Source organism: Nyctibius grandis, chromosome 1 (assembly GCF_013368605.1).
Source record: "Nyctibius grandis isolate bNycGra1 chromosome 1, bNycGra1.pri, whole genome shotgun sequence".
Taxonomy (NCBI): Eukaryota; Metazoa; Chordata; class Aves; order Nyctibiiformes; family Nyctibiidae; genus Nyctibius; species Nyctibius grandis.
Genome location: NC_090658.1, coordinates 19,548,799 through 19,575,297, shown reverse-complemented (window position 1 = coordinate 19,575,297; position 26,499 = coordinate 19,548,799). Strand labels below are relative to the sequence as shown.

The 26,499-nt window shown below is 41.5% G+C and overlaps 1 protein-coding gene across 2 annotated transcripts in view; it reads right to left on the bottom strand.

The window, feature by feature from the left end:
* The window catches only part of LIN9 (lin-9 DREAM MuvB core complex component), a 46,318-nt gene extending 25,460 nt beyond the window's left edge, over positions 1-20,858 (bottom strand). The window contains exons 1-5 of one of the 2 annotated variants that reach the window (XM_068400935.1): positions 20,780-20,858; positions 7,881-7,913; positions 6,741-6,835; positions 2,808-2,912; positions 675-808 (exon numbers count right to left, since the gene is read on the bottom strand). In XM_068400935.1, the coding sequence (XP_068257036.1) occupies positions 675-808; positions 2,808-2,912; positions 6,741-6,835; positions 7,881-7,913; positions 20,780-20,858 (446 nt within the window). The remainder of the gene's footprint in view (positions 1-674; positions 809-2,807; positions 2,913-6,740; positions 6,836-7,880; positions 7,914-20,779) is intronic. The other variant, XM_068400943.1, reaches the window with a different exon arrangement.
* Positions 20,859-26,499: the final 5,641 nt, after the last annotated feature.

The following is a 26,499-nucleotide window of genomic DNA, read 5'->3' as shown; positions in this document are numbered from 1 at the left end:
TTCATAATTAGAGACTAAATTAAAATAGTTCTTTTAAACAATTCACACCACCTTGCTAGTGGCATTAAGAGAATAAGTGCCAAAGACTCTGAGGCACAAACTGCAGAAACAGTCTAGGAGATAGATTAGTGATCCAAGAAGGATGCCGATATCTAGACAACAGCTGAGTAGTCACAACCCGGAACTCTGTTAGTGATCACAATAAAAACAGGATGATGGGGAAGAAATATCTGAAATCAGCATTTACACCTTTTAAAGCAGCACCTTATGAAGTAGTAGTCTCCTTCCCATACCCCATGTGTAACACTGATCCAAAGGTTCAAAAAAGTCTAAGTGTTCTGGTAACTTCATGCTTAAGATGCTAAAAACATTATGAATAAAATCTTGTATCTGGTAGAGACAGAGGTGATAAAAAGAAAATTATTTCCATGAAGGAAGGCCTTCCATAGAAGACTACCCAAGGAACTAACCAAGTACGTTGCTCATTATAAAAAAGAGAAAAAAAAAAAAAACAAACAACAAAAACCCCAATGAAATAAATTTCAATAACTAATAATTTAAGAATAATTTAAGAATTTTGGAGTACCTAACCAACATATGGAAATTTGCAGCTCAATTTCAGAAAATGACTTGTCTCTATACTAATAAGAGATAATTATATAAAACATACATACTTATCTATATTTGAATAGAACCATTCGTATATGCACCACTTGTGAGCTTTGGGAAGTTTGAGCAGGTTACGAAGCCGTAAACCAATCTTCTGTGATGCTTTCTTGTCTGGTGTTGGCATTGTCGTGTTAAACTTCTATGTAGTAAAATAAAGGAAACAGTTAAACACAGTCTAACATTCTTCAATATTCAAATAATTAAACTAGATTTTCTTTATAAAAGATTGCATATTAATAATTGTTACATTTTAATCACACATACTGTTTCATGGCAATTTTTTTATTGCAGATCTATAATAATCCTTACTGTTATATCAGCAATGCAATCAAACAATGTGGCAAACTTTAGCAGGATCAATACAACAAATTTTCTCTATACAAAGCTCTTCTAACAGAAACATTTTCCAACACTGAAACTACATTATTGGTAACAACAGCATGGCACTAAAGTACTCACAGACTTCAAAAGTTTGAGGCACCACTGAAGGGGGATCCTGGTTGGAACTAGATGATCTTTAAGGTCCTTTCCAACCCAAACCATTCTATGACGCTAACATTGTCTCAAGTGAGCATACGTGATGTTGCGGCTCAGATGCCAGCAACACCAACTGCCTCATTTGCAGTAGTGCTTTTATTCTTGCTAACTCTTCTTAAACTGAGGATGAAGCTAGCACAGGAATGTAATACAACCAAAGCTTTGAGCAGAGTGTCTGCTTTTTAGAAAACTGCAAGAGTAACTAGTATGGACATAAACAATCAAGTTTTAACTACATTTGAAAGCTATTTTATAAATTGTAGAAGACGCTGTCTTAGATTGCAAGCATAATACATAGGCCTGCGTTTAAACAAGACTGTAGAAAAATAATTCTGTAATTTTGTTCCAGGGATGGCTGTCTTAACTGACAGAAAGAAAAACTTATTCACAAAAAACAGCAGCTTTTTGAGAATATTAGTTTAACTGGGTCCCTGTGCCAGAATCAGTTGTTATCCTTCCCCAAATGCTCAAAAGTATTTTGACCTTTAGTAGCAGCAATAATAGGATAAAGCATACGGTAGGCACTTTGCTGGCTCCTGCTGCACTTACCCACTACCTTTTAGATACAGGCCCCCTTTCTCCCACTGGAACTCCAGGAAACAAAGCCTAGCAGGCCAGCAAGATCTGTGAGCTTTGGCAGCTGCAGTCCCTCACAAATTATTATCTAGCAATCACTGGACCCTCCTGAACCAGACATTTAAGTACAAACCAGCCGGGCTTAGAACATTATCCAGGTCTTTCTACTGTTAAGAAATCATGGTAATGAATAGAGAGAAATGTCATGGTCCTCATCTCTGACAAAATGGCCCCAGCAAACTGGCAACTGCTAAGTCTTCTCCATTCAAAACTGCACAGTACAGTTTAGAAGGCAAATAGTAGAAGACCAGTATTCAAATAGTACTTTTTCAGTGTGGCAAATTTACGCTCATAAGGTGATAGTACAGAGAAGTGATTTGGATGACAAAGGTACTAGACAGCCAGTTCTTTGAGACTAAGAGATGTTGCCCTGTGTAACACAGCAAATAAAGGCTGAGAGAAATTACAGCTGCTCTTTCATGCTTTATCAAGGAGTAGACAGTCAAGTGGAGGAGTAGAAAAACAAGCTGTTTGAATTGGAGGACATCATTATTACAGGATCAAGAAGGTATAGATGGCCACGAATACATTTAGGCTACAAATCTAGAGCAAGTTCTTAACTGCTGGAATACATTAAGTTCCATAGCAGCCTTTTAAATGATGTAGCCAGTGCAAGAAACCTAGTTAGTTTTTAACTGAAGCTGAATAAATTTATGCAGACTACAGGATACGATTGTTTGCAGGAGCAAGATGGGCAATTAGCCTGGAATCCTTTCTAGCTCTGTATGCTTATGTCCAGGATCAAAAAGAACAGGTACTCCCATAAACAAACTGAGGAACCCAGTTGTGAGGAAGAAAAATATAAATCTGTTTTGAATTGTGGCTTATTCCTAGCAATAGCTTTCCCCACAAGAATATTCACCAACTGATAATGCAACTTGAAAAGCAAATGTATTCCAGTTTTCAGCTAACACAGATAGGCTCATTCCCCTTTTTGGTAAAAATATCTGCATACATGTAGGTACCTGTGGAACCATCGCAACCTTCTGATTTCGTTTGGGTGACCTTGTGTTTATTTGTCTGTCATCTTCTTCACAGAAGAGTCGACTCCGTTTTGAATTTCTGAAGGGCTGCATGTGTCAAAATTAAGAATGAATTACAAAAAAAAAAAAAAAAATCTTATTTCTCTGTTCATGCACAGAATTCACAGTGAGAGAAATGGAATGCCTTTTCTCTTGTCACCTATTGGTGTTAAGGCACATAGTGCACAATAAATAGTGCCTCCTAGCAGTTAAAGATCTAAGGGCTGAGAGAAGAGAAGGAATTTAAGATTCCAGGCTTTCCAATGCTAACTATAACCCATTACTATACTGCTGGCCCAGTTCCACAGAAGTATTTAGAACCTAACTCCCACTTGTTTCCAGAGGAGTTAGGTGTCTAAACACTTGTGTATCTAAGCTTAAAATAGTCCTTGCTTTGGTTATAAGCACATCTGTTAAACAGTTTGTTCTGAATTTTGGGTCAAAAAAAAAAGTTTATTCAAACAGTGTATGTATTTTGGTATGTTCTCAGTAAAAACATTAGCTGGATATAATTTTTTGCAAGGATTTCTTATGAGTCTAATAGTGTTGTGGGCTTGTTGTTTTTTTAACTCATTGAAAGTGCTTACACTGCAAAATGCTAGGAAGTTGAAGACTGAAGAAACTAAAGCTTGAATAAGTTATGCGAAAATATCAGACAAGAGAAGAATTTAGAATTTAAGCTAAATTAAATTTACTTGTGTGCTGAGATGTTATAGCTCAAAGAGAATTAGAAGGCTGATTAAAAACAAGAAACCATATTGCAAATATGTGTCATGAAAACAAACACTTCCATTTAGTTATTCCTCAGCATTTTACCCTATGACAAAAAACTTGTGCTTTCAGTGAGGACAAGAGAGTAACGTATGACCGGCTCCCAGTGCTGAGAGCAAGCAGCTTTTCCTTCCATGAAGACTTTGTGGCCCAGCACAGGAGCCAGCCACAACAGAAAGGTGTCTCCTTTGCAGAACCTCAAGATTGCACCTTGTAGCGTTCCTTGTACTTCAGACTATTTACAAAGGTGATGAGTAAAGGCAGAGCAAATGCAGATTTCACTTCTTTGAGTACAGATGGTGAAAGTGCTACAAATTGATATGGCTATGAAATCTATAACACCCACAACGTGAAGAATACTGATGACAAATATAAGCCCTTAATAGGAGTCAGAAACAAAATAAATCAACAAAGTGAAATAATTCACTAAGAAGCATTTACACCTAAGAAAGACATTTAATAAGTTTGTGACTGATTAAAGTATCTGTTTGAAAAGATATATTCTCTATTAAATTAATTAGTGGTAGCAAAAAAATCTATCTGTCCTATGCCATAAGAACAGTTGGAGCTTTCCCAGGGAAATGTGCCTTTCTTACTCTAAATTATATATATTTTATAAATACAACTACACAAGTGTATTTAAGTAACAGTAGTGCCATGTATGTGCTAGGCACCTAAGCACATTCAGCACACAGAAGAAAATGTCCATTCCTTGTCGATGTTACAAACCAGGAAAGAGATACACACTGAACAGAGGAACTATATATTGGCAAGGTAACCAAACGGTGCCCACATCACATTAACACAGTAATTAGTTTATCCTATTAATTGTTAGGGATGTTGTTTTTCTCTCTTCATCTAGATACATTAAGTTCTTTTCTTCACATCTTCCAATTCACTAAACCTTAAGAACAATCTTAAATTTCAATTACAATGTCTTTATCTTCTTTTATAACATCTCTGCCGTCCTCGACAAACCATCACCCTAAAAAAAGAAAGGTCAGAACTATTCTAACTTTTGAGCAAGAAAACAAATCCACAATCCTGTTCCAACAGTAAAAACTCTTACATTGGAGAACTCCAGGACTTTTTAATCACAGCATTCTGCTCACAGGATGAAGAGCCAGGTTCCTGTTGAATATTTGCAATTATATTTTAGTCTTGACATTTGAGATGCTGGTTCCAGAATAATATTTTTCTCCCAAATGTTTATATAGTTCTTCTTGATTTTCTGACCCTATACCAGATGAAAAGCATGTGCCAACACAGGAACACAAATGCTAAAACAACCTAAACAAAACTTAAGAGTTCCTTCAACCCTATGCTAAGGCTATGATCTAGATCAGGAGAACTGTTTTACAACCCTCAACAGAAGCTGCCAAATTCTATTCCAAGGAACTATCCAAAATGATAGGAGTGTTTCATCTGTCTGGATTGTTGGTGCCTCACAAGAGAATAAAATAACAAGCGTTGCAAAAAAGGTATCATCCACGTCAGCTAAATAGGTCAGGCATTTTTGGAAAGATTTTTCAACCAACAGTACAACATATCTGCAAAACTTCCAGTGTTCAGGGAACTCAAACTAGTGCAGAAGGCTACATCACACCTCAGCAACATGGGCCACTGCTAACACATCAGACTATCCTCTGATCTTTCTCCCAGCTTTTTACAGAATACTGAGCTACATTCAAAGTTTGACTCCTTATTTTTTAACACCCACAGCCAGCATACCTAAAGATTGACAAAGTTTTCATACAAATGTTATGGCTAGTGACTTCAGTTCTTCAGCACATGAAATCTTCTAAGGTACCGGTAAGGCTTGCTTCTGTGAGAAGATGAGCGTTCCTGGGGAACAGCTGAAAACTGTGACATGAACTCCTGCAGGAACTAAGGGGTGTCACAAAGTTCTGGTCACTGTCTGGAACTGCATTTTGTAGGCCTTATGTTCTCTAGCATAAACACATAGCAGCACGTGTGTATACATACCTGTGTGAATCCTACCAAAATACCTTCTCTGTGTAAGTTTCTCTCTACAGGGGGAAGATCACAGAACAAGCTACATAGGACAGATGTTAGTCACACTGCTTAAAGCACTACTGGATGCTGCTCAGATATTTTGATTATGTGCAGAGCAGGCAAGTGCGATAGTTTTCAAACATAATGTTTCCCTTCCAGTAAACAAACAGTTCACAAAAAATAATGATTTGAATAAAAAAAACAGGTGATAGTTGGCAAGTTGGTTGCAATTACTGTAGAAGGCGGCAGCACCAGAAGAGTACAGGAGAAAGATCTACCTAGCATTTGAGATAGTATTTCATATACTCTCCAGGGTGTAGTAAAAAGAGCACACAATATTACAGATGTAGACAAACAAGGCACTGGGTGCAATATAGCTGGTGGCAAAACCAATCCAAAATCACATAATTCGGTAAAGTAGAGGAGGATGAGAAGAGTCAAGAAAAGCTTGAATGTGATACAACGGGGAAAGAAACAACAATGGAATATTTCAGAGAGAGGGAAATGGTCGACCCAAAGACTAGACATGCCCTTGGAGGCTACAGGCTCATTACCTTTCATTCCCCAAGGCTGTTCTTTAACATAAGGTCTCCTATACGACCTCTCAGAATACTACATGACATTTCACTGACATTCCTTTAATTTTATTAAAATCTGCCCCCCAGAAGGCACAATGATGGAAGCGCATTATGACATTTTCCCTTCCTTTCCTTTATGCATCAGTTCTCAGCCATAATTAGAAATGAGATATTTCATGAGATAAAACAAATGGTTGATCAGAAATTGTGATTCCGAAGTTCAAGGTGGTAGATACAGTACAAACATTTCACACAACACTTGCTTTACAAAAAAGAGAGAAAGTGATTACGAGCTATCTTGACCAATGTCAGCAATTTAATTTGCTTGATTATTCATTTATAAAACATGTTTTCATCTCATATTCAAATTATGTAGACTGCTTGTGAAGGACATAGTTTAACATTTGGAAATTATGAAACTACAAATCTCAGCCAAATTTTTGGATCCTTAAATTTGATTCACTTTATGGTATTTTACCAATTCTGAAGTTGTCTTTTTATTGCTTCTTACCATTTCCACTGCAGAACCAGGATTCCTGCTTTTCCAAACGGGTGTTTTCTGCAGAGAATTATACTTTTCATTCCACGAACTGGATAAACTTCCCTCTGTTGTGAAGAAATCATGTCATTAATACACATATCCATATATGTATGTTTTAACATAGCTACTATCCCAAATGCTAATATAACATCATCAACTACTAATATTTTTTTTTTTTACTTGCAACATCTTCTTTGGATTCAACTACAAATGGATTTTAGATTTCAATATTTTTATTAAATTTTTCTGAACACTAATTAAAAAAAAATTGAAAGAGATTTTCAGTACAAGGAGAAACAGGAACAAAACATTTTTTACTCCTGACAACATTTAGATTTCTTCAACCCTCCTTTGCTGAAATCAGTTACTTCCACTGGCAGGCTGACACACATCTAGACAGCTGTACTGTGCCTGTAACTGAAACTTGGAGAAGGGAAAGCTCTACAAGACGTGGCTGCCTTCTGGTTCTAAAAAAATTATTAAATGGATGCACATCAACAAGTAAATAAAATCTTATTGAAACAAGCCTGTATTAGTTACAACATATTCAACAGACCATGTCTTCTTCCTTGTGTAATAGAAGCCTTGTAATATATAAAGAAACTTTTATTGTTGGGCAGATTATAAGTACTCAAAATTTGTATGAATGTTCATGAAGACAATTTCAAAGAAAAACATATGAAACAGATTTTTGATTTAGCCCACAACTTGCTGACAGAAAACACAATGATATTGTGAAATTCCTTCCTAATGTAAATTTTGTCACATGTACAGGTCTCACTAAGAATCCTTCTCCTATCTCATCCTCAAGAGAGGAAAGATTACCTCAGTCTTCTCATCAAACCTGACACCTAGGCAGTACTTAGGAAGAAAAAACTCATTTCAGGAATTTCATCCAGAAGAGCACTGTCTAAATACACTACAACATATGTAGTTTCAAACACCAAGGATTATTAGTCTATAGAACTAACAAATATCCACAAGAAACCCAATCATATTTCAACAAAAAAACCTTCTTCAGTGTTATTTTCTTGAACTTTTTGAAGCCAGAAACAAAAGTTCACCTGAAAGTCAGACTGGGTACAAGTAAATAACACATTAATTTCTTACCTTTCAAGCTCACAAGTGCTTTTGCTGAAGAACCTGCAATATATCAAAAAGTCCACATAAATTATAAGTTATTTCAAACAATATGACCTATGCAGAGTCTACTCATTCTTAATTAATTCTTAAGCAGAAAGTGAAATTTAATACTAAATCTTTCACAGGTGAATGAGTGAACCCAGCGCACCCTCCATAGCACTAAGTATTGCACTGTATGTTTATTACCCGATAAATCTTGAAAGCATATTCATGTTTTGTTTTTCCTTTAGTGTCACATCTACAAAACAGCTTCAGATGCCGAGCACTTTTGTTTAACACAGCAAATTCTGAACAAGCTTTATGTCCAAACTACATACTTCCACGGGGCTGCTTGTCTGATGCAGTTGCAAATGTATTATACAACTGACAAGGAAACTAGTGAAGACTTTTTTTTAATTATTTCTAGCAATTTAAAATTCTTCAATGCCAAAAATTTCCACGAAAGCAGTAGTTTATGCTCTCTAAGCTTGGTTCACAAGTAGGGAGCTGGATAGTTGCCCCCTGGTGGAACCTCCTTATGCAGAAAGGCAGCAGATTCAGATACTATAGATGCAGATGGGATCCTTAGTTTGCTTGAACAGTTCAAACTGTGTAACGCATCCTTCCACTGCATCTGTAGGACCTCTGCAGTGCTTCTGGGCCAGGAAGGACAAAACTGGGCCTGACTACTGCCCTCCCACTCTGGAATTTTCAAATGTCTCTCAAAGAATGAGCTGCTTGAAGCAACTACATTAGCAGAGGGGAAAGATATTTCTGCATGACAGTGCTTCCACAGATTCATGCTTTTCTCTCAAATCAACTTTAACTTTCCAGTTATATTCCAGTGTTGCAACCGCTCCTTCTTGCATTGCATCCTCTTCTCCCCCCTCACTTACCCCGCTCCCTCCTTCAGCTTCTCTTTGCAAGTGCTGTTCCAAGAACATTTCTGACTACAAAGATCTGGAAATTCCTTTTCTTGTGGCTGCCCTGTATCTAGGTCCTAACCCCACTAGCCTCACAGAGCCAGAGATCCTTGCCTCTAAGAGGATGCATTCCAGGGAATATCACAGAGCCAAAGAATGAATTATTGTTCCTTTCCAGGAGAACAGTGCATTTTGGTTTGGGGTGGTATGTGGAAGAGAATACAGGTGTCGCAATGGCAAAAAAAAACCCCTATATTCCTTATTTTTTCTTTTTTTTTTTTTTCCTGCCATCTTAGTATGCCGTGTATTTAAAAAAGTTCAATAAGAAAAGAAAAAGGAAAGAAAGTTTCTCTTCTTTTAAAAAAATTAAAAAAATGTTTAAGATATGAAATGGAACTAGTTTTGACTCACTGGTGGTTTAGAGGCCCTCCACGCCAGTTATTTCCCAAGCTGTTCAAATCTACAACAGCTAACAAATATGGGATTACATGTCAAAAACAAGGTGACAAAGCTGGGCTATACTGTTCCCCTTATTGCACGTTTCTTTTCTCACATATCACCTTTGTCAGGTTGGAGACCTAACAGTGACTGGTACAGGAACATGCTTTTAGGATGATCTGATTCATAGTGAATTCAGCTCTTGTAACTAAGCTGTACGTTAAAGGTATCACAGGATCAAAGCCTTTTTTTATTATTATTTCATACTAATAATCAGATACTGTATACCCTGCTTGCATGAATACATGGGCATCCTGCTATCAACCAAGAATGAAGTCCTGAACAGTAACAGTAAGAACAGTGAAGAACTAGTGTCCCCCCCAAATTAACATAAGGGATGGTGGGAAATGTGTGCAGGGATTAATAAGCACACACAGTTTAAGAACATGGGGAAAGTACATGTCACTGAGGATGGAGAGGCAGAAGCAGAGTCATCAGGATTGTCAAATGGAAGAGATGCTGGCTTTTCAGAATAGATCACTATTCTGAAAGATCTCAGGCACTTCATCTGTAAGATCGAACATACAATCATTTTCATCTTTTTCTGATCATCTTGCTCATATGAATCAAGTTCAATCAATTCGGTCAAGGGTGAGTATGTCAACAATAGAAACGAAACAACTCAGCAAGAGGCAGCAAAGCTTTATACAGGAGGTGGTGTCATTCTTGCAGCCTAAGTGCCTGAGATCCTTTGCTAACCATCAAACTCAGATGCTTCACCCGTGAGAATGATGATGAATCAGTGGAGAAGGGCATTAGATCACAGAATCAATCAGGTTGGAAGAGACCTCTGGGATCATTGAGTCCAACCATTACCCTGACACCACCATGTCAACTAGACCATGGCACTAAGTGCCATGTCCAGTCTTTTCTTAAACACATCCAGAGATGGTGACTCTACCACCTCCCTGGGCAGCCCATTCCAAGGTCTAATGACCCTTTCTGAGAAGAAATTCTTCCTAATGTCCAACCTGAACCTTCCCTGGCAAAGCTTGAGGCTGTGTCCTCTTGTCCAATCGCTAGTTGCCTGGGAGAAGAGGCCGACTCCCACTTCACTACAACCTCCCTTCAGGTAGTTGTAGACTGCAATAAGGTCACCTCGGAGCCTCCTCTTCTCCAGGCTAAACAACCCCAGCTCTCTCAGCCGTTCCTCGTAGGACAGACCCTCCAGACCCTTCACCAGCTTGGTCGCCCTCCTCTGGACTCGCTCCAACACCTCAACATCTTTCTTGAAGTGCAGGGCCCAGAACTGGACACAGTATTCAAGATGCGGACTCACCAGTGCCGAGTAGAGAGGGACGATCACTTCCCTAGACCGGCTGGCTACACTATTCCTAATAGAGGCCAGGATGCCATTGGCCTTCTTGGCCACCTGGGCACACTGCTGGCTCATGTTTAGCCGGCTGTCGGTCAGCACCCCCAGGTCTCTTTTCTGCCGGGCCACTTTCTAACCACTCTTCCCCCAGCCTGTAGCACTGCATGGGGTTGTTGTGGCCAAAGTGTAAGACCCGGCACTTGTTCTTGTTGAACCTCATGCCGTTGGTCTCGGCCCATCTATCTAACCTGTCCAGATCCCTCTGTAGGGCCTTCCTACCCTCCAGCAGATCGACACTCCCACCCAGCTTGGTGTCATCTGCAAATTTGCTGAGGGTGCACTCAATCCCTACGTCTAGATCATCTATAAAGATGTTGAACAGCACCGGCGCCAGAACTGAGCCCTGGGGAACACTGCTAGTGACCGGCCGCCAGTTGGACTTTGCCCCATTCACCACCACTCTCTGGGCTTGTTTTTAACCCATTGAAGAGTCCACCCATCCAAGCCCCGGGCAGCAAGTTTGTCCAGGAGGATGCTGTGGGAGACAGTGTCGAATGCCTTACTGAAGTCTAGATAGACTACATCCACAGCCCTGCCCTCATCTACTAAGCAGGTCACTTGGTCATAGAAGGAGATCAGGTTGGTCAAGCAGGACCTGCCTTTCATGAATCCATGTTGGCTGGCCCCGATGCCCCGATTGTCCTGCATGTGCCGTGTAATGGCACTCAGGATGATCTGTTCCATCACCTTGCCTGGCACCGAGGTCAGGCTGACAGGCCTATAGTTCCCTGGATCATTCTTCCAGCCCTTCTTGTAGATGGGCGTTACATTTGCTAATTGCCAGTCAGTTGGAACTCCTCCAGTTAACCAGGACTGCCAGTAGATAATCGAGAGTGGTTTGGCAAGTTCATTTGCCAGTTCCTTCATTACTCTGGGGTGAATCCCATCCGGGCCCATAGCCTTGTGGGTGTCCAATTGGCACAGCAGGTCACTAACCGTCTCCTCCTGGATTACGGGAGGTTCACACAGCCCCCCGCACCTGACTTCAGGCTCTGGGGGCCGAGTCTCCTGAGGACAACTGGTCCTGACACTAAAGACCGAGGCAAAAAAAGGCATTGAGCAGCTCTGCCTTTTCCTCATCCCCTGACACTACGCTACCCTCCTCATTCAGCAAGTGGTGGAGGCTCTCCTTGACCCTCCTGTTGCTGTTGATATATTTGTAGAAACTTTTTTTGTTATCTTTGACTGTAGCAGCCAAATCAAGCTCTAATTGAGCTTTGGCCTTTCTAATCTTCTCCCTTTGGCCCTTCTAATCTCCTCCCAGATGACAGGCATCAGAAACATGTAGAAAAGTGATGGCCAGCAGAATGTTGCTACACTACGTTCTAGCTTTATAAGATTACCAGCTCAAAACAGCATCAGTTACCAAGGACTTCTCCACATGGGATAGTTAATCTTCAACAGATGCATGCTAGAATAAGGCTGCTCATTTGTTTTCGCTTAACCTGCAACTAAAGTAATGTAACCAGAAAAGGGCATCTTTATTTAGGAATACAAGTGTTCATATAAGAAATTCCTGATTTAGGCAAATTCAAAGTTAAACTAAACTATTTTAATGTAACAAGTTGGAGAAAATTATTATCACCGACACTTGTAGCTTAAAGCATTAGAATACATGTAGGATACCAAAATGACAATGGAGATGTTCATAAGCTTAATTTTACCTTAAAGGCAACAATATGATACATGACGACTCTTGTCAAGTTCTTCTATATTGATTTTAGGGGCTACCTGCAACAACACCAAGCTTCAAGGAATATAGTACATCTCCCTAATTTTTCCATGTATTTTGGCAGTACTGTACATACTACCAGGGCCACAAAACCAGAAACTAGGATGATCTTCTAAGCAGTAATGTGTTACAATAAAAACCAACCAGCATTTAATATAGGTAAAAGCATTTCAGAAACAATAAAAATTGCAAAGTGATTCATGATAAGATTTTTATCAAAACTATCCAAAATTTTAGTTAAAATAAATATTAGATGTATAATATCCCAGCCCACATTAAATACCAGTAATTTTGTACACTCCTGTTCTGAATAACAAATACATAATCACAGTCAGTCTTTTTAACCAACATTTTAATTATAAACATTGAGATTAAAGTAGAATAAACACACATGCTTGAATGTAAATACCTATTATGACAATAACACAGATTTCATTTCTACAAACATCAAACACCTAAAAACCAAATGGGTGGAAAGGAAGAAATAAGGCCTATGCATCGTCATTTAGGGTATTACAACCAAAATATGCTTCCAGCTTCAGAGGATCATGGACATGATTTTAATACTGAGAATAAAAAAACCTCAACCCAGGGAGGAAGTAGAGCCACCTCACCACAGCAGTGGCTCAGGAATTAGAAGGCCTGCTTTCAGTAGCCTACACTGGCATACTACTCCAATGCAAACTGTACAATTGGCTTAGTCTTGTCTTAGTATCCTATTGAGTACTGCTTTGCGTACGTTGTTAGTAAATTAATTACTTGAACACAGTGTTCACATTTGACTAAGTCTGAAAAATTAGGAAAGGATTCAGAACAGAGCTAGGAGAAAGACTCGAAGATCTAAAAACATGCCTTATTGCGAGAAAGTCAAGACACTCCAATCTTGTTCTTCCCAAACAAGGTCAAGATCTGCACTGATCACAAGTATCTACAAAGGAAGATAATTCAGACAGTAAATAGCTCTGCAGCCTTCTTTTGCAAGCAAAGGCATAACTAGATCTATTTGATGGAAAACGACATTGGATAAGTTCAGGTTAGCAATGAATGTAAATTTTAACAGATTTTATATAGCTATCAAAGAAAGGGCATGTCAGGCTCCCTATCATTCAAAGACTTCAAGTTTACGTCTATTTTTAAAGAGAAAACTATAGCTAAAAAGGAAGCATGGAATCGATGCACAGAAATTCCAAATACAAGTATCTTAGCATGCTTAATGAAGAATGTAAGATGACTATAATGGCCTTTTCTGGCCCTAAAAAAAAAAAAATCTGTAAAATATTTGCACCACAGATGTGCTGTAAAAATAACTGTGTTCTAGCTTATGAGGCATTTAATAGTCTGATAACAGGAAGCTCATTAGTAACTAAGAGTTAGGAATAAGTGTATTTTATATGTTTTATAACACTTGCAAGAAGGGATTTTCAGGAAGTCCATGTAAAACCGAATTAAAAAAAAAAATCAACATTAGAATAACCTCAAGTCCACCAAGTCTAGCACGATGAGGACCCCAATGTTTTCATGCTAGGCTAGCTAGAAATCCGGTTGGCTTCAGCAGCTGCTGGTGCGGGGTCTGGCCGATGGACAGCTCCCCTAGTCCTGAATCTCTGCTCTCCCTGCACCGGCGCAGCCGCCGGGAATCATTCCTCTAGGCCCAACCTCCTTCTCCCAGCACAAGGGAGCACGTACAGAGGATTACCATGAAGAGAACCTAAAAAACCTCTTCAAACTGCTCTGTAAACAGTATGAACAGACTTCAAAAGGAGCTCTGATAGTTTGCCCTCCAAAAAGTATTTCTGATGTGGAGATAGGCTTTGAGGCATGGGAAAAAAGCACAAAAGCTTTTCTCAGTTTCAAAAATTAAAGTTGGATTTTAAGTTTAAAAAGAAGCATCGATTCCCTCGCCCCATTTGAAAATACTGTAACTGATCAAAAGAGGTGGAGTATGACTGCAATTCAATACGGGCAGTTGTGGATGCCCTGATGTGTATTTTCAGTACTAACATGAAGCAAAGCAGTTTAAATACAGCTTCTCAACAGATGATCTTAAAATCTAAAACAGAAACACAGACAAGCACATTACATTTGTGAAAGCGTTTTCAGATTTTTTTTTGTAATGAATTTGTAACAGCTGATTACAATTTTAAAAATAAAGGTTACAAGTAACCAAAGGGACGTTCCATAGCTACTGATTTTACTAATGTGTGGGCACAAAGGGGCATATCTAAATCAATACAGAAAATTCTAGGATCCAGATAAGCAATTACATAACGTAAAACTTTTCCTCTCCAGATCATCACACTATTTTGTCTAAATTCTGCACAGGTGAGCAGTTATTTTAACGTTGGTTGCATGACTACCTCAAAGAGCTGTGTAATTAAACTACATCGGCAGCACTAAAAATGGTGTGACAGAGGAAAGTCATGGAGTAGAAGGGAAAAACACGAGCCTTTATTATAGATTGAGTCATTAACCCTCCAAGAGATCATTCATCTACACAAGCACAGCACAAGTTGTTTCAGCAGAGGAAGCATCTCAAACGACTGGCCGCTAAAAGGATTGCTTATTCAGGAAAGCTTAGAAAGTAAAAAGCACACATCAGAGGAAAAAGTGGCTTTGGGTAGCTTTTAAGCTCCCCCAAAACTTTGGGCTTGTTGAAAAGGTAAATAAATAAATAAATGAACAATAACTTTTCGCTTCAAGCATGAATCAGTATTTCCCTCATGTTATGAACCCACTAATGAAGTGACATCCGTGTATTTCCAAATCCTAATTTAACTACTGGATGGAAGTCAGTTTTTCAGCCATGTGAACCCTTTTACAGGACTTGTGCAGACAATAACCACAATACCAAAGCCTTCTTTTTGAAACACTGCGATCTCATGATGGACAATACGCTGATACTATGGTAGTATAAAATTTTTAAGGTATGCAGCACAAACAATCCCCAAATTATTAGCTTTGGGGGTATTAACAGCAGCCACAAAACTAATATTGAGACCTCTCCCAAATGTTATAATCTCATATAGTTCTGCTGATTTTTTGCCTCAAATGTCCATAGCACAGTGGTGCTAGGCTCACAGCCCCTTGGGACTGGAAAACAGAAGTGGTGGAAGGTATGCCACCTCCCTCCTCCAGCCCTCCAGGGAAGAGTCAGAGCAGAGCAAGGGGCAGGGTGCCTGTGAACCACAACATAAGGTTGCGCTAGGGGTAAAGACAACAATTTATGCATGAAGTGCTGCCCTTGTGCTGCAGCCTTCATCCATGGGACAAAAGGCCACGCAGAAAGATTCTTGCCCCCCTCCCCTTCTTGTGCCTGTCCTAAAACACAAGCCCCTAGAAACAGTACCAGCAATGTCTACCAATATATGATATTTGGCAATATACTACTGTTTTCAGTATTGGTACTGTAAAAGGGTAACACTTTGACACCCATCACTACTAAATCTGACTTCTTCAATTCACCTGCCACTTGTTGGTGTTTGCCTACAAACACCACAGAAACACTGCACTCTGCCGTAGCTCAGTGGTTTACTCCTGGCAGCGGCCCTGTGCTGATGATCATTTAGCTAGCTAAGCATGCTTTCACTTCTATCAAAAATGGCATCTCACTCTCACTTTTACAGAGCTGATTCCAGGCGTCCTCCTCATTCAGACTCACTTGTGCAAAAGACTGCACCAAGACACAGTTTTCCCGTGCTTTTGCCTGCAGAGCTCTGCCTCTATCAGGACTAGGATAATCCTCTAGTCACATTTGTACGTGTTGTCCGTTTTATAAAGGTCTCACCTCAGCTTTACTGCGTGTACTTTATAACCAAGTAACCCACAAAAGATTGCTATGACTAGTAGTAAGAGTTAGGGCAGCATTATGTACACTCCAGTACAATCAACTGTTTTCCTCTGCTCAGGCAGAGATAGCCATCTGGTTTGCAGCAGTAAAACTGCCCACCACTTACCTCTGCTGCAGAATTACCAGGAGATAAGGGTGGGAAATGCATTGACTAAAATTAGTCACTCATCGGGCACCAACCCAACAGTCTGCAGAAACAAATTTTGTCTCCAAAATATAAATCCAATTATTAGTATTGAGAGTACTTCTGCAATTGGGACCTTTAATATTCTGGACTTTTTCAGCTAGAGTATTTGTGACAGAATTGTTCTTTCTTCACAGAACTTTGCTCCATACCAGGTTACTATATTCCTCTCCCCTGGCAGCACTAGTAAGAAAAGTCCTCAACTACAAGAAATGCATGTAAACTTACACACTGCCATCTTCATCTTTTAGGTTGTCAGCATGAGCTCTCTTTTCCATTTCAAAAGGACAGAATGCCAGCTTTAGAGAAGAATGGAACAATAGTAACTTTAGCAGATAAAATAAGGACACATTATGAGACAACTATATGCATTACATTTATCCCCCTCCTGGGTTAAGGAATATTCACTGCCCAACTGCACAGCAGAACTTGCCAGAGGGCAAGTAGGTGCTATCAGAACACTCTGGGACAAATTCCACTTAATCAGATTTCCAATTTGAAAGTGAAACTGCATAGTTCTTACCACACTGCAAAATTTGTTTTCTTATCACTGAGTATGCTGTGTTTACTTACAATTCTTTTTATGTGAAAATTCATTTATGGTCTACTACTTTACCGTAAAATATGCTGGAGAAAATTCACGGGGATTATACATAAATCTTAAAAGTCTGATAGTCATGAACTACTCTAACTTTTTTAGGAACTTATTTTTACACCACTATGGACGATTCCAAAAACAATTTTGCAATGCTTACTGTTATTATCCCTTATAAATTAAGTTGCAGACTGAAAGCTGCATGAAGTCAGTGCTAAATCAGTCAGGACTATGTTTATATCTTCATTTTAAGTATAGGACTGGAAATGAAAGAACTATATGGGGTGATATTTACAGTGTAATTTGAAAACATCCAGTTCACCAAAACTCGAAAGAATAGGAACAGAAGCACAAGGCAAACCCTCTTTGAAACTTTCACATTTCTAGCAGTTTACCAACACTAGAGAAAAAATGAATCTCCCTCTCTATTTGATGAAAAAACCCAAAACATCCCCTGCCTGCACCAAACTTAATTAAATACAAACCTTAGGGGCAAGGTCAGCACAGCAAAAGCCTATTACCTCCACAAATGCACACACAGTGTGTCTGCCTCACCTGCCAAGCAGATACCGTAACAATGACACTGCTGGCATGGGTCTGCATTATAGCACAATCCTGAGTGAAACAGTCACACACTCTACTCTAGTATCTGTTACAGGTGAAGCAACAGACCTGTCAAATCTTCCTGATGCCACTGTAGGCAATAGAAAGGTGGCAAAGAGATGAAAAATTTATTTTTCATGCTTTATGTTAACTTCCTGAAACACATGGTGCCTTCTCTGGAGGATGGGTAAGGCAAAAGCAGGAGCAGTAACTTAAACACTGTCCGTTCTAGCGAAGAGGGAAAGTAGATCCAATAAGCAATAAAACACTGCTAATTATTAATTACAGTTGTCTCAGCTGGACTGTGACTTGTATTAATCAGATTCTAATATGGTACAGTGTACATGACTGAACTGTACCAAATTGAGAGTGTCAGTTCTATCCTTAATTTATGATGATCCTTCATAAATCTGTTTGGTTAAAACTATGACACTGGCGATGTAGGAATATTAACCATTTTTTTCTCCTGACAGCTGTTGGAGTTCTAAAGAAGATCCACACACCGTAGTCAGAAGCAAGATTTCAACTTTGAGTCACTTCTCTCTTAGAATCTTATGATACAGAATAGTTGGTATGTTCATGAACTTGCATGGTGATGCACAAAACAGTGTCACCAAAAATATAAGTCTACCCTGTTATATGGACATTTATTGAAACTACTAAATGCCCCAGTTTTAGCTTGGCACATATTTACAGTTTCATCTAAAGTTTTACAATGCTTTACGTAAGACCAGTTCTGCTAGAGCTGTATACAGAACAACAACAGATAGTAAGTGACAGGCTCTGAAAGAAATTTAAAGCTTCTCGGATGTCCCAAAAGCAATTGTTCTTTTTAAAGCAACAGTCAGAATAACTTTGAAAAATAAATGGTTATTAGTCTATATATTTTCCTAAATCACTGAATAATTTTGTGATTACTCAGAGTAATTTTCTATAAGGACTTAAAACCACTAAACTGAAGACATTATCAAAATTCAACTACGTCATGACTATTGTCAATACAGTCTACAACGCTACAGGTCAAGCCATTGAGGAGAAGCCTCCTTCTCCAGTAAATTCCCTCTGCATTCTAATCAACTGAATGACAATGGATACCATATAGAGATCAATACAACAAAATCTCCATGGAAAAATAATCAAATTATTTTTCCCCTCAGAAGAGTAAAGCCCATAGTATCTACAGGTAGTAGAGGGGCATTTCTCTACCAGGTCTTACCCTACTCCATAAGTCACTTCCAACAAGAGATATTTCTCTCCAGAGAACTCTTGTGAATTTACAGATGCATATTCACACATTACCTTTTCCTTACTGAAATAACTCTCTAAACAACCACAGTGAATTCGCAGAATCAAAAGTTATATACAAGCAGCATCTGCAAGTATCCATATGCACAACTTGGGCCTGTAGCTGTGCATGTGTGTTCTATCTAAGCAATGCCTTCACACCGGCTCAATTCTTTCCACCTCGTTCATTATTTCCACCTTGTGCACCACCTCTGTGGCAAGAGCTGTCTCAGCCTTCCAAATTGCCTCACACAAAATCCGCCCTTTCCTCTGTCATCCTCTGGATCTCCTTTACTTAGATGCTGTCTTCAGCGGTAAGTGCCAGAACTTAAAATACAGCAATGATTATGAGAGCATATGATAGATATCAGTTGTTGATTTCATGCTGTTCTTGTCCTCTGGTTTCTCAGACTGGGGATCACTACTGCTGCTTAGTGTATCACTAGAAGCAAAAGGGTAATAGGGTAACGGAAAGTAAGCAGTACAGAAAGGGCTAAAACCATTACCTTTTTTTTTTTTTTTAAAAAAAAAATATACCCTCAAGCTCAGCTTAGAGCTCTGTTCAGCTACTGCTGGTTATCAAGGAATCCTTGCTTTTTTCTTTCAGCTAGCAGCTTAGGTGTCTTGTGGCACATGGTCACGATTAATCTAGAATCCACAGCACACAGAAACTGTCCCACCAATTACTTCCAACGCTGCTGAAGAGCACAAAGCAAGCACATAAGAACATGACCAATTTCTCCTTTACGTGCCCCTACTGCCCTTTACATTTTCTCTTTCTGGTATACCAGCACCTTCAATTATACACTTGTAAAACTTGGTCTTCCTAAATTCTATTGCATTCTTTGTAAGAAGACATATCAAGGTAGCGTGTAGACACATTTTACATTAAATAATGTCCTCTTCTATAATGCTCAAGACCTTGTACATGAATCCATATACACGGCAATATATGTATCTTTCTTATCTATACCTAAGTTTTTACTTAATCCTCGTGTGTCATTGAAAATAACATTCACACAAACCCTATGCAGACATATAGGTCTGTATGTGTGCAAGCCTGTATTTTCATACTGTCTTCCTATACAGCTAGCTTTCATCCACCGGCACACAATGCAGGGTCTCCGAGCTCTTCCCTCCGCATTTATCAGTGCCCCCTAGATGCAATGTGCATGCCCTAGCCCCCCAGTCCTTCAGAGGTGCTCACACTGTACACAGCACATGCTATGAATCCAGAAGTCCTCCTTCCCCCCCAGGACGACAGAAGGGACAGGAGCGCCAGGCTACTCACCCCTTCCCCGCGGCAGGACGCTGCTTCCCCCGCACTGCCCTCACCCCACGGGCAGGGCAGGCTGTCAGGTGTACCCCGCACACCCACTCACGCTCTCCCCTCCCCGCCCGGCTCCCTGTTCCCGCGCCCCCGCCCCGCACCCCGCCCGCCGGCAGGTGACGCCCGGCCAGCCCCGCCGCCTCAGCCGGGCGGGGCGGGGGGCCCAGCCCCAGCAGTCCCCAGGGCAACGGGGGTCGCACCCTCGGGAAGGAGCTCCTCGCCCGCCGCCCTCCCCGCGCCACCGGCTGGGCCGGGACCTCGCCCGGGAGGGGTGGCGACGGCGGGGCAACGGCGGGGCAACGGCGGCGGGCGGGAGGGGGGGGTGCGCCGGGCCGGCCCGGTTGCCAGGGAGAAGGCTCGGGCTCCGGCCCCGCACAGCGCCCACAACGAGGGGGAGGGAGGCGGGCCAGCGGCGGGGCGCGGCGCGGGTGTCCCCGCCGGGAGCGGGGGAGGCGGGGGCGAGGGCGCGGCGGTGCGGGGCGGACGGCGGCGGCGGGGGCACGGGTCGCTACTCACTCTCGTCAGGCAGCTGATCGAGCTCCGCCATCTTGAACGAGCCGCGCCGCTTTTTCAAAGGCTGCCTGGCGCGGTGCATTGTGGGGGAGGAGTCGGGGCCTTGCGCGAGGCGGCGCTGCCGCGCGGGGACGGCGCTCGCGGGCGAGGCGCGCGGCGGGCGCGTGCGCGGGGCGGTAACAGGCGTTCACCGGCCTCAGGAGCCGCCGACTGAGGGGAGGGGGCGGCGGGTGACGGGCCGCAGGCCGCTCTCCTCGCTCTACCGGGGAAAAATAGGCTGGTTTTGTCCCGCGAGTGGGACAGCGCCCGTGACAGAAACGTACACCCCCGCCGCGGGCCTCGTGCAGCCTGGCAGACTGGCGGTTTGGGGGTGGTAGACTGGCAGTTAGTCCAAAGGGTCACTCTAAAGGAGCTGTGCTAGCTTAGTTTCTTTAAACAACATGCCCTATATTATATCCTTCTTCCTTCGTTAAATAATTTTTTTGCTAAACTATACTTAACTTTCCTTGTCTGCTTTTCACTGTTAGCTGTGTCACACCTAGCCAAAATGATTTGCAAAGGCGAGACTTCAGGAAGAATAAACAGTAAGACTAAAAACCCCAGCACAATCAGTCCTGGCCCTGTAGTCATGGTCTATGGCACTCTTCCTGAAGAGTCGACTGAAATGCTCACTGAGTCCAAGACCTGAAGGTCAAGGTCTCACTTGTTCCCACCCAGCACGAGGGAGAGAGCCAACAAACCACTGGCAGGGGGCAGTTGTTGCCTAACTAGCTCCTTGTCTTGGCCTGCCCTCTAATGCAGTCCCCAACCACCACAGCTGAAAGCTTTCTGCGAGCAGCAGAGATGGTTTCCTTGTTTAGTCCCCTTAGGGCTCTGCACCACAGTGAATTTTAAAGCTGCTGCATCAAGGAATCTAAGCATGAAGGTATTATCATAAGCCACAAGCACCTTAAATGCTTATGGACTGCACTCTCTGTGCGTTGGGCTTTAACAACAGTACCTACTGCTGCTTACACCAACCAAAATTCTTTTTTTTTTTTTTTTAAAACATATGAAAATGCAAATTGAAGTTCAAAAGAAATTAACAGTGTATCTTAGTCAAGTCTAAGTCAGTGTTACATCTTAAAAATCAACATTGCCAACAGCAGCATGGTGTAATGCAAAATGGATGCTATGCCTGTTTGCATCTCTTTAAAAGCATCTAGGCCAAACCAAGGATTCTGCAAAAACATAAATGTGTATCTTGGGACACAGAATAGAGTTTTCAATTTGTGTTCTTAATTTGCTAATGAACTCAGATGACTAGGCACTCTAGCAGGTTGAGAAGGGCAGGATACAGGTCATGTTATTAAACAATTCTAAGAAAAAAAAAAAAAAATCAATGCTGCCCTTGTGCTTAAGATGAAAAAAGTGAGTTTCTAAGAGAAGAAACAAACTGAGTACAATCCTTTAGAAATTCCCCCAGGGCTTTCTATGTACACTGTAGCAGAGTCTTTAAAAAAAAAAAAAAAAGTAAAAAGAAGAGGCCAAGCCTAGCATGCATTTCCACCTCCCTTTTCAGGTTATTTTGAAAGGCTGTTAAAAACAGCCATCCGTCCCCTTAGCCCCCAAAGGGCCCAAGACACTTCAGCAAGAGCTTTCCATACAGCACAGCACAAAACAAAGCAACTACCGTAGAGAGATGCAAAGCGGCGTAGGCATAACACTAAATAAACTAATAACAAAAAGCAACAAAATATTAATCTGTGTTATTTCAAAGGCAAAACTACACATTAAACCCTGTACAATTTTCCCCTTCATAAAACACCTCCGCCACCCAGAAGGCCTGACATGGACCAGACCTTCCAGGCTGGGGCAAACGATAACATGTTAACGACACTAATACTCTTGCTGTATTCTAGCTAGGCTCCCCTTGTTCCACGGGTTGTATGTTAATGCTCAACTAAGAGTGGCAACACTGGGACTTCCACAGATGACAGAAGACATCAGATCACCAGCGAGATTTTCCCTGCTGTGCTTTGTAAACCTTGTCATCAGGTCCGGCTGTGCTGAAAGCAGCGGTTGCCCAGCACCACCCTGATGCTAGAGCTTTCACCGAGGCAAGGGATTTTCAGGGGAGGGAAGAAAAGTTTTCTACAACACAATCACATTTTGCAACAGTCCTCAGAGCCTGAATTTCTAGAAGGGAAAGAAGAAAAAAGAAACCAAAAACCCAACGCCTTTCAGGGCTTTCTTGTACATTGTGATAAAACTAGAAAACAGATGAAAAAGCTAAGAGAGCTTTTTCCCCGCCCCCAACACCTCCTGCTGATCATCTTGAAAATTACCAGGTCAGAAGGTAGAATTCAGCTCCCAACAGCATGACACTGGGTATTCCTTCATTTCATTCCAACAGCTGCATTTAGAAAATATCTAGCAGAAGCTGTTACCATTCCCTGTGCTGAAAGGGTAACACTCAACACCATATTAGGAGGATTCCTGCTATAAAAGGCCTTTGATGTCTTGGCCTTTTATGAATGCCGCAGTATCTCTATATTCTGTTTTTTTCATTTCTCCTGTGCATGCAGTTTCCCAGTCACACAAACGCAACCCCGTTTGACAAAGCCATAGCCACTGCCATTTGGCAGCGTGCACACAAATACACAATGTTTTCAGTTCGTCCTTTTACCATTCCAGCAAATTTGCGGTCTGCACTTGGGTGACATGGAAACGACACAACTGTTCTGATAGGCACAGTGACACGAACATCTGCGCTGATTGCTCACAGCCTGCCATTAGGTGCTGCTGACTCACCTGCCTTGCACAGATAGAGGCAGATCTTTAAACTGGCTTCACTCATGCCATTCCCTTTCCCAGAGGGTCATGTTAGGCAACTGCTCTTAATGGTGTGCACCGAAACGCTGCAGAAAGCACTTCCACGCTCCCATTTCTCCTTAATTACTGCAGATGACATTAAGACATGGGTTACACCACCTGCTAGTCAATGCATTCAGAGTCTTTGTCAGCACAGTGCAGGTAGTGCTATGCCCCACAGACAGGAGACAGCGAGGGTGTCATTTTCTCACCTTCCCTAGGCAGGCACTGGTAGTAGGAAGAAAAGCAGAGACAGCTGGCAGAAGAGTGTGCTCTTCAGTCACTGAAGCATGTTCTTGTAAAGTCTGAGTCCTGCTGCATTAATCACATTATGAAATTAGAATTTGTAACGAGGGGGCGGAGGAAGCAGTAGTTTCCCCTTTCAGTTGTTGGGAAGCCATTCCTTTTCACCTTCAGACTGTACTTGCGTATCTCACTTTCTGTGAAAGTGACCCGCAATGCCCACTGGCCTGCATCCTACCTTCACATTGGAATGAATGAAAACCAGCAAGTCACCTTGGCTGGGATCTGTATCTGCATTTCTTCTCATAAGTGCCACTGCATCTGCAGAATGATCAGTTCTAGAGAAGGATCTCCAGAATGATCAGTTCTGGAGAAGGAGCCTGGCTTTTATTTGAAAGTTAAAAGGACACACAAGCTCTTGGTCAGATGCATGTACTCCACAACAGTGGAAACTATTTTTTTTTATGGGCATAACAGGAGGAGTGAGAGTATAATGGACTACGTTAGGGGCCCCACCACACAGCATTTTGCTTAAATTGCTTTTATATATGTGGGATATAAATTTGCCACATGAACACTTCAGCAGAAAATTATGTCCCACACTTACAGATGGAGGTCTGGAACAGTCTTCCAGAAAGAAAGCTGAAGCAAAGACCTCAGTAGTTGCAAACACTGCATGACTCATTTAAGAACATGAGTACAACTCTTTATGGTATTGAGAAAGTTCAATGTGCTCAGAGGTCTTTTCCATCTATAAATTATTTGGCCTTTCCCCGCCCCTCCCCCACCTTTCTTCTGATTAGAAGAAGGAGGTCGGGGGGGATTTCACTAAAGGCTGTACCAACTGATTTAAAGATTGTTTTATGGCTAAAGTACCAGGTTGGGTGACCTGTGCTGTATTTTTTTTCTCAGCCACTTCTTTCCTGCATGAACTCAGGCAAGTCACAACAATTTCCACTGACTGCCGATCACTAAGCCTAGGCTGGCTTCCTTCAGTTTACCTAATTCAGATAAACTGCATGGACTATCTTAACATTTGCAAGCCATTGTACAACAGAGCCTCCGGCCACCCTAAATAAAGATAAAATGGCTAAATATTTATAAATTGCTGCTTTTTGTAGTTTAACATTTAGATCAGAACGTCATTCTTCAACATCCCTCCTCTGAAAAAAGCAGAGGTATCATGGGACCGAATGTCTTGACAACTTGTTCCTTTCAAGGAGTTTTGACAGAAGTGGGACTACCTACTCACCTCACCCAACTCTGCTTTGTGCACATACTCCAGAAGTAATGCCTTCTGTGGTTCTCACCGTGCTGCTCTTCTCAGCCTGGCCCGGGGGAGAGGCTGGCTGTGTGCTGGGTCACAGCAGCACCAGCACCTGCTTTCAGGAGAAGCAGGTCCACTTTGCTGTTGGACAAGCTGGCAGCAGAAGCAGCGCCTGAACTCACATTAGATTTCACTGTAGGACAGTCACACCAGGGCTCTCCTACAGTCCCCAAAGGGCACCTGCTGCCTCTTCAGAAAGTCCTGTCCCACTGTATCTTCTCACGCTGTATTTGCGAGGTTAGAGACAGCTTGGGATATACTTGTTTGTGCTGCGATTATAACTGAGCACTACATACACATTGTAAAGCACTCCTTGCGCTGCTTGGGTTGAGAGCAAAAGGGAACTTCTGAGCCACCTCTGGTACAGGTGACAGAGGGAACAGCAAAAGCATCTACCTTTAATTCCTGGTCCCAAAGTGAACTGTAAACTGGTTTTTTTTGGGCGGGGAGGGAAGATGGGGTGGGAATCTACCTCACAACTAAACTGAACTAGTTACTGTGTTCTTTTTCAGAGACTGACAAGATTATACTTAAGTGACTGACCAGAAGTTTCTGTTGGAAGCAAAACAGTGATTAGCCACTGGTTAAACTACTGAGGAACCAGAAGACAAGGGCCACTCTTCACTTCGTCTCAAAATCCACTAGCACCAACCTCAATCAATTCTCTTGTGCTGAACTGTCCTCAAGCCATATGACTTACCCAGTCCTTCCACATTTCCTTCTCTCCCAGACAGCAGCTTTGTTTTCCATCTACCACTTCTCACCCTCCTCTCCTTCAGTGGTCCTGGCAACAGCTGCACTGTAAGCAACCACTTTGGCTTCGAACTCCTTTTTTCAAAAGGCACTGGGACACAACAATGTTTCAGGAAATGGATCTGCTGTTTCCACACAGGTTACCAAAGACTGAAGCTGCAACCGTCAGAATGAGCTTGAACTGTCCCTTTTTGGGAAGGGAACTGTCATAGTGGAGGAGATACTGCCAATGCAGAGCTGTCCCTGGGCATTAGCCAACTTGCCTTAATAGCTCAAGGAAATCAGTAATTTTTGAAGAGAAAGAACTGATGTTGCTCTATAGTCAAGTACTCCCACATTGCTCAATGACTTACCGAAAGCGAGACGGAACAAACATCACTAAACATCGAAATTACTAGTTTATAGCGAAGTTTCAGGACAGGAAAATCAAGACTACCCACAGAGTAGTAACAGACCTCACTCCAGGTCATGATGAGTGAAGCTTGAGCCCAAATTCAACTTATGGCTTTGTTAGGACTTGAGTCTACAACAACCAACTTACATCACA